This window comes from Mesoplodon bidens, assembly GCF_964165515.1.
Source record: "Mesoplodon bidens genome assembly, chromosome: 8".
Classification (NCBI taxonomy): domain Eukaryota; kingdom Metazoa; phylum Chordata; class Mammalia; order Artiodactyla; family Ziphiidae; genus Mesoplodon; species Mesoplodon bidens.
This window is the reverse complement of record NC_138165.1, coordinates 83,207,059-83,215,141: the sequence shown is the minus strand read 5'-3', so window position 1 is coordinate 83,215,141 and position 8,083 is coordinate 83,207,059. Positions and strand designations below refer to the sequence as shown.

General features: G+C 54.0%; 1 protein-coding gene across 9 annotated transcripts in view; it reads right to left on the bottom strand.

Moving 5' to 3' along the window:
* Window positions 1–7,199, bottom strand: part of NRP2 (neuropilin 2) — a 117,466-nt gene extending 110,267 nt beyond the window's left edge. For 7 of the 9 annotated variants that reach the window (XM_081241726.1, XM_081241727.1, XM_081241728.1 and 4 more), the window contains exon 1: window positions 6,261–7,198. In XM_081241726.1, coding sequence (XP_081097852.1) covers window positions 6,261–6,333 — 73 coding nt within the window. In that variant the 5' untranslated portion in view covers window positions 6,334–7,198. Of the gene's footprint in view, window positions 1–6,260 lie in introns of all 9 variants that reach the window. The other 2 variants (XM_081241725.1, XM_081241733.1) reach the window with 2 other exon arrangements.
* Between the last annotated feature and the right edge of the window lie 884 nt (window positions 7,200–8,083).

Genomic DNA, 8,083 nt, shown 5'->3' with positions numbered 1-8,083 from the left:
TGTTGGTGACGACGTGCCGAGTATAACAGTGTGCCGAGAGATCATCTGACGCTTATATAAACCAGACAAAGGTTTAGTGGGGTAAGAGCTGAGAATGCGTAATTATCTACTTATTTTTAAAAAAACTCATAAAAGTAACATCAACTTACCACATGGGTGTTAGTGTGCTTTCTATCTTTCTATGATCACCAGATACTGTTAACCCCACCGAAGCTGTTTTGAAGATTAAATGACTTCCGAATAGACAGCTTAATATGTACTAAACAGTACTCTATGTAATCTGACGTAGCCCAACAGCCCTAGAAATCAGCTATTATTATCAAATACATTTTACAGATGAAGACACTGAAGTACAGAGAGATTAAGGATTCTGGATCACCAAGCTGTCAAGCGGCTGAGCTGGATTTTAATCCAGGTGGTCTGGCTCCAATGCTTCAGAAGCTGGGAAGTCCGAGGAAGGTCTCCCCTAAACATTTCAATGACAAACTTATTTAGTGGCATTTAGGGCAAGAAAAACGTTTTGCCTGTTTGAAAACTCCTTTTTCTCCCCCTTGCCAGGAATCTGTGTGTGAACAATGAGAGATGTGTTTGAGGCTGGGGTGTGAGTGAGCTGGAGGCACTTAACACAGTTTCCACTCCTGGCACCTCAGGTCCTTGTCATCCTGGGCCTCTTTCCTGCGTCCTGGAAACCAGGGTGTGTGTCTGGGGGAGGGTGTGGTAGGGGTGTGACTAGATGGCTCAAGTCTGAAACTATGTGTCACAACATCAGAGGGTTTTTTTCTCCACAGCTGCCATTTCTCTCCTGTCTCCTCAACCCTATTCTTCCCCATCCTAAATGCCACCTTGGTATTGTTCTCCTGGAGAGAAGCAGCATTTTCAGAGATGGGGGATTTATTTTTATCGCACAGCTGGTCTGCCAAAGGTCACATAATTTGGCAATGTTCCCAGTGGTTAAAAATTAATTTCTCCTTATTAATACAACCAAGGTCCCCTAGCATCGGAGCTCAGCCTTATCTAAACTTGACAGCTTCCTAAACCTTTAGAAGATGCTTTCTCCTGGAGGGCCAGCCAGGCTACAAGGCCACTGTGTCCTGGAATCTAACCCCACTGAATCCTGTTAGGTAATGAGACCATTAAGCCTTCAGCCATTTCTCATCGAAGCAGATAAAGCTTTGAAAAAGGCTGTAGGCTCTCTAGGACAAACCTCCGCAATACCAGGAATGGGTTAATTATAAAAAAAAAAAGTGAATGACTTACCTGGAAGGAACCATACAAAGACTAACTTCCAGGGATCAAACACAAATCTGACACTCAAAGAGGGTGCCTCAAAGCTTATCCAGTGGCAAGTGATGGTCAGGTGATAAAATACCTCAAATATGTTAATGATACTACAAACTACCGCCCAGATGTCACTTTTCAAGTCTTTTCTCGTCAGTGCAAGAAATTAAAAAGATATCATGCTTCTGCTCCATCTTTTAAAAAAGGAAAGTCTCATCTCTATTTCCTAAAGTCTTCCCAAACTGGACTTTGGGGGAATATATTCTGAAAACTCTTTACCAATGAACCTGGTTCTGAATTCTGTCAACTCAGAACTGTCTCACACTTGGGTCACCCAAAGTCAGCCCCTTCTCTTGACTGCTTTAATGAGCAGTTGAGTCAAATGAAAAACACCAGACAGGGTCCTCAGAACCATCCAGTCTATGGTGTCTCTCCCCACTGATCCCCGGGGGCCTCTCTCCAACTGTTATTTGCTTTCATGCCTCATTGCATATGAATTGGCATTTGGACTCCTAGACTCGACTACACTGTGAAGATAGGAACTGACCTTTTGGGTGCAGAATATGAACTATACGTTCAACAGCAGGAGATGACAGCCATTTGGTAGACAGCAGGAGTCCTGTCTGGATAGCCTGGGGTTCTAGTCACTGCAGCCTTCCAACATTTCATTTTGCCAGTTGGGTGCTCTGTGGCTTAATCTGAGGGCTCCACGGCATGACATGAAAAGTCCAGACCTGCGGGGTGCTGCCTGGGCATACACAATTCTACCAGGCACAACTTGGACAAGAAGCAGCTTGCCCTGGAGCCCTCATGGGGAGCTCTTCTCTTTCCACTGTTTTGCACTGTGTGCTCTGTTGGCAACTGGCACTAGCTTCACTACCTCCAGTGGCTGCTTATGGGATAAAGTTGACTGGGTATCCACTGAATGCGGGCACGGGACCAGTCCCCAGAGCCTAGAGCAGGCCGTCTGTGCCGAATCCAGGAGTTTATAGATCTGCTTGCAAATTTTTATGCCTGCCCACAGCCATCCCGCAATTCGGGGAGACAGGCTAAAAAGGAAACCCTCTTCAAACTCTTATCCGGAGCCTAGACTGCCGTTGCTTCTCTTTCAGGATTTGTTTGAACCAGACCTGTCTCCCACAGCTAATTTACACCTCTTATCTGATCATCCAGTCCAGACGGAAGGTTGAATTGACTGCGTTTGCCAGTGTCCGTGGCAATGGTGTTAAAACTCAAGCACGGATCAAAGCTCTCCAGGCAAGGGGCGGGCGGGAGGGTGGGGTAGGGGAGGGGCGGTTTTTGGTTACAGGGTCCGGGCTCTTTTGGCCCCAGGCAGTGTGTCCCGGAGGTGCGGAAACGTTAGGGCTGGGAGTGCCACTATCTGAAGAAACCCATTGTCAGGGCCTGATGATTTCCTGAGCAAAACCCCGTCCCCCGCTGACCACGAGATTAAGTCCAGCAAAGGGGAGTTTCGCGGCCAGGCGCTGACCGGGAATGGCTAGCGCCAGGGGGCTCTCCTCTCCGTCTGAAACCGAAAGGAAGGGAGGTGGTGGGAGGGAGGCGAGTGGTGAGCACACGCCAGTAAACCAGAGCGCCGATCTCCTCCCATTCCAGAGAAATTCAACCGGAGCCGCAGAAGCGGTGACACGGTTGAGCCAGATCCCCTAAGCTTGGCCCGGAAAGCTGATTCCCACCCCCATACCGCAGAGGTTCCCGGAGGGGCGAGCGGTTCATTCCACCCCACCACCCCCGCCAGCCACTGGACATTAGCTTTGTAGATGCCTCCCACCCAGCCGCCGGGCGCCGGGGACCTGGTGGGAAAAACGGAGGTGCTCTAGCCCCAGGCGAAGGCTGGGGGCAGCCGTTTAATCGCAGCTCGCCCCGCCTCCATTAACTTCTGTTGATATTAAAGAGAAATCAGTCAGGGAAAATGAAGCACTGGCCGTGAATATTTCTTTTTCCCTAGCGGAAAAGCAAAGAGCGAGATGGCGGGGGAGGGGAGGCGGAACTCGCCGGCGACTGCAGAGGTTTCTCCCAGGCGGAGAACCGCAGCGGCGACTTAACTTTCTGGCAATGGGCAGCGTTGAGGAAATGCCGCAAGCTTCTCCCTGGAGGTGTCCTTAGTCAGGAGGGGGAGGGGACAAGGCTGCAGGAGCTGGAGGCGGCCCACTTAGCCCAGGCTTGAGCTTCGGTTTTGCTTTCGCTGGGAATATTTTTGCCTAATAGAATGTTTATGGATCGCTCGGCTCTGTTTCTGCTGCGTAGCCCAAACAAATCGATGCGGCGTTAGAGACAGCGCGGGGTAGGGGGGAGGCTGGGGGGCCACCACGTCCCCACCACGTGGAATGCCCGCGCGCCGCGTGCTCTTCACCTGTTCGCGCGCACCCGCGGGCGCCCGGCGCGCAGCGCTACTGGAGGCCGCGCAAGTTGCTCGCATTCCCGCGGCTCAAGCTGCCTCCTTTGCGCCTCCAACCTCCGCTCCGAATCCCACCCAGTCTTCCCGCCACCCAGCTCGTCCAGCGCTCGGGCCCCCAGCCCCTCAAAGCCGGCTCTCTGGGGGCAGCAGGGGTAATGCAGCGCAAAGTGGAGTGCGCGAGGCAGGAGGGGGCGCTCCGGGCAGGGCCCTCCGAGCGGCCCCGAGTCCCCGAGCCCCCGAGCCGGGGCAGGAGGGAGACAAGCGGGCGGCGGCGCTGCGATCTGGCAAGGCGGCCGGCGTGGCAAGGACAGGGGGAGCCTGGTGCGCGACGCCCACTGGGCTGCGCCTCCCAGCCGCCCGCCAGTGCAAGAGGCTGCCCGCCGTGGCCACGAGGTTATTTCCTCACTTGCTCCCCGGCACGGACCCCTCCCGGCCGGCGCGCACCGGGTGAGTCAGAGGTCTAGCTGGGCCTCGCCCTTTGCCACCCGCTGCCGGCTCCCCCGGTGCCAGTCCGCTGCTCCGACGAAAAGCCGGAACGGCCCGCGGCTTGTGATCGCCTTTTCGGGTGAGGGAGAATACCCACCCCGGGCGGGTCCCAGCTCCGCGTCCCATCAGGAGGTCCCACCCTGGGTCCGAGGCTGCCTGAGGCCTCACAGAGGGCGACCAGCCCTGCGCTCCGCGCCTCTGGGCTTCTCTAGAAGTGACGCAGCGCGGCCCGGGGCTGGGGTGGGAGGGGGCTCTGCAGAGAGCGCGGAAGGCAGGTGGCAGAGCGGGAGTGGGTTTGAGCGGACGTCGCACACACACATACACACTCCGCGCAGTGCTCGGGGACAGATGTCAGATCATCTGGGGTAGGAGATGGCCCCCGAGTCTTTACTACCCCTCCCGCCCCTCAGAACCTGAAGTTGTGTGTGTGTGTGTGTGCGCGCGCGCCGGTGTGTGCGCCAGTGTGCGCGCGCTCGCGCGCCGGGGCCTACCAGTGTCCGTGCCTGAATACATAATGTACCGTGGGCATCCTCACCGCGCGCGCACGCGGGCACACACACGCACACACAGACACACATATACACACAGCGAATCACACAAACATATATAATTTATGCAGCTTTCAGGTCTGTGGGAGGTAATTTAATTTCGCTTCGAGCTGGGAACTTAGAATTAAGGCAACAGGGAATGGGGAGCCACAGGAAATCTCCCCAAGTGGGACCTGCACCCATCTCTTTGATACGATTTTCAATTGCTTTGAAGACCAGTTATGGCAGAGAAGACGCAGCAAACGTGTGGATTTGGATAACAAGGGCATTCGCGAATCTTTCTCCCCCTCAAATAAACACCCAAGCTTCGAGTGGGGTGCGTGCCAGTGCTGGGGAGTGAGAATCAGAGTCCCGGGCTCCCCTCAGCGGGCTCCCACTAGCCCGCTGTGATGGGGGAGGGCCCGGGAGGCTGCAAGGGGTTAGTGCTATCGCTGCAGTGGCAGACTTCGAAGTGCCTGCGGGTAAGGGCACTTCAGGAAGGCTTTTTCTCCTTTCTTTTCCCCATTTCCTCCCGGGATGGCTTCCCCACTCTCAATCACCTGTAGCAGCTTTTAAGAGTTTTGTCAGACTGCAGACACTGTTGTCAGAGGGGAGAGAGGCTCACCCGGGAGAGAGGTATGCGGAAGCAAGAACATGCCCCACTGGATTCCCTGGAACCAGCCCTTCTCAGAGAGTGTGCCCCTAGCTCACAAATACTGGCCCCAGACTGTTCTGGGCCTTGCAGTACTTATCTCTGCAGTCTGTCCACGCACCCTTTTTGGCAGTGGTTGAAAACAAATTCCACTCAAAAGTTTCTGACCACTTCACAAGAATGAGAGACCTTTGAGGGCCACATAGTTTGTGTTATCTAATAATAATTTTTTAAAAGAACACATGATTTACTTCACCAGAAAATACAGCAGGAAAGAGAGCTGAATGACCAAACGCCTTGGTTGCCAGAAGCGCCCAGCCCCAAGCCCCTAGCTCGGCCACAAGACAACTTGCTCCATCAGCCTAAGCCCAATGATCCTGAGGCTCATCCACACATTCTGCAAACAATCTACAGCACTGGAAAACCCAAACTAGACTCTTATAGTTCCCAAGCCCTTCAGTTAACATTGCTCAATGTAGCTAAGGGGAGAGAACGCAAATGATTTATATTTCACTGGCTACGTTGAAGAAACTCAAGGGAGATGTGTTCTGCTTCAAGACAGGGAAAAAAAAATTCCCCAAAACTGTAATGCAAAAGCTTTGTAGTATTTTTAAACCTTTGATTCAGTCCATATGTGACATCTGAACACCGCCAAATTCTGTCTATGTTTCAAAACACACACACACACTCACACACTCCTAGCAGGAGAGAAAAGTTGGGTTTTAGCAGCGGTGGTGGTGTAGGGAGAGCCGGCTGGGATCTCTCTCTAAATTATTCAGTATTGAGAGATCTTCCTTCTTTGCCATTGCGTGTGGCCCCCTGAATTAGCAGTTGCTTTTAAAGGTAAAGGCATATTGAAATGAATAGAAAAAACAAAAACCAACAACTTTCAGGGTCTTACCTGGTTGGCCTCTCACTTCATGTCCTGAAAAGTAGAGAGCTAAGAAAATCCAGGTGAGAGGAAACATATCCATTTTGGAGAAGCTTTCTCCAGAGCTGTTTTTGTAGAGTTCTTGTTTAATTACAAGTCTTTGTATTTTTCTCTCTCTAATGTTCTTCCTTACAGTGTCCTCTGCAAAGGTTTCTACTGGTCAGTGTTTCCCTCCTAAGTCCTGGCGGCCCGTCTTCACCTTTATTCTTGCTGGATCCCCACCTCACCAGGAGGAGGGTAGCTCTTCAAATTCGCAAAGAGGGAGCAAGCCGGGAAGAGAGGACGGGTTTCCTCTCTTCAAAACAAAACGCATCTATGCCCTCTCCAGTTCCTCAAAGTATCATTTCCTTTATCCTACAACATCACGAGTATTTCCCGTAAGCCAAGCGTAAAAAAAAAGGAAAAAATAATAAAAATAAAAGCCAAGACTTGCCTTGGGCATCACACGGCCCCCAGGCAGCTGTGTGATCTCAGAGGCGTAAACTGACACATCCCCCGGCACTCGGGACCGACACGCTGGTGGAGGCACAGAACGCCCGACGGCTTGAGCGGGAGGCGGCCACCCAGCTCTTGCCCTCACCGGGTTCCTCTAGCGGGAGCCTCCCCCAAAGGCTACACCCGCTTGGCCAGCCTCAAGAGGGGAGTCTGAGGAAGGAAGCTGCTGCGGCGGCGGCTGCTGGTGCGGCGGCGGCGGCGGCGGCGGCGCCGGCTGGGATCGCCTGGGAGCGAGCGAGCCCCTCTCCGAGTTCGCTCGCGCCCGCCCTCACCTCCACCTCGCCTAGCGCCTTGCCGAGTGTCTGCGCGTCTGAGGATGTGCTGGGGGCGGGCTGCGGGCTGCTGCCTCGCTCGCGTTCTCTGCTTCCCCTCCGGCTCCCCCCTGCCTTTTCAGGCCGAGCAGCGGGTGGATGTCAGAGCCGCGGCAGAGCTATCCGATTACGCGCCGGCTCAGGGCCCGCCCCTTCTGTGTTCCTGATTAAAGAGGCAGCCGCGGAGACGCGCGGCGAAAAGCAGAGCGCGGCGGCACCCGGCTCGGGCGGGGCGGCGGCGGTTTTCCTCTCGGCCGCGGCCGGATCAAAGTTAAGGCAGCTCCCACCCGGCCACCACTCTCCCACCCTGGGCACCTCCGCGCCTGGCTGCGCCGGGCCGCCCGTGTGTAATGCCCTGGAGAAGGAGAGCCCCCGGGCACCTCCAGGGCGCGCTGCCTTTGGCCGCCTGGCCCCCGCCCGAGGAAGACTCCGCGGGAAATGGAGGAAATTCTTGTTCTCCCCCGATTCCCCGACTCTCGTGCCACACACGTAGAACCCAACACAATGCCACGCGCAATGGCGTTACAAGAGGAGTTGGGTGGCGTACGGTGTTTGCAGTAGGGAGGCAGGCGGCAGCTCAGCCATGCGTTCGCACAGGCAGCAGTGCGTGGCGGCGACACACACGGTCAGCCCCGGCTGAATAAAACCCCAAACACTCCCTGCGTTTACTACTCGGATCCTTTGTTGTGTCCCAAACATACTCCTCTCCTCTCTGGGTGAGGATGTAATTTTCCCTGCGCTCCTAACTTGTAACTGTCAGAAGAAGAGGAAAGACATTCTTCAAAGACATTTTTCAGGTAATAAAATTGGATTCTCCAAAAAAAGTCCAGGTACATGAAGGTTTCTCGAAATGCTACTGTAACTACTTCTATTCACACTTCCCCATGGAAATGTGGACACAACGCCCAGAGAAAGAAAACAGCATTATGCCAACTATTTTTAAATGGAGGCGTGAAGCCTGTTTAGAGGGAGCCTGGAGCTAACAGT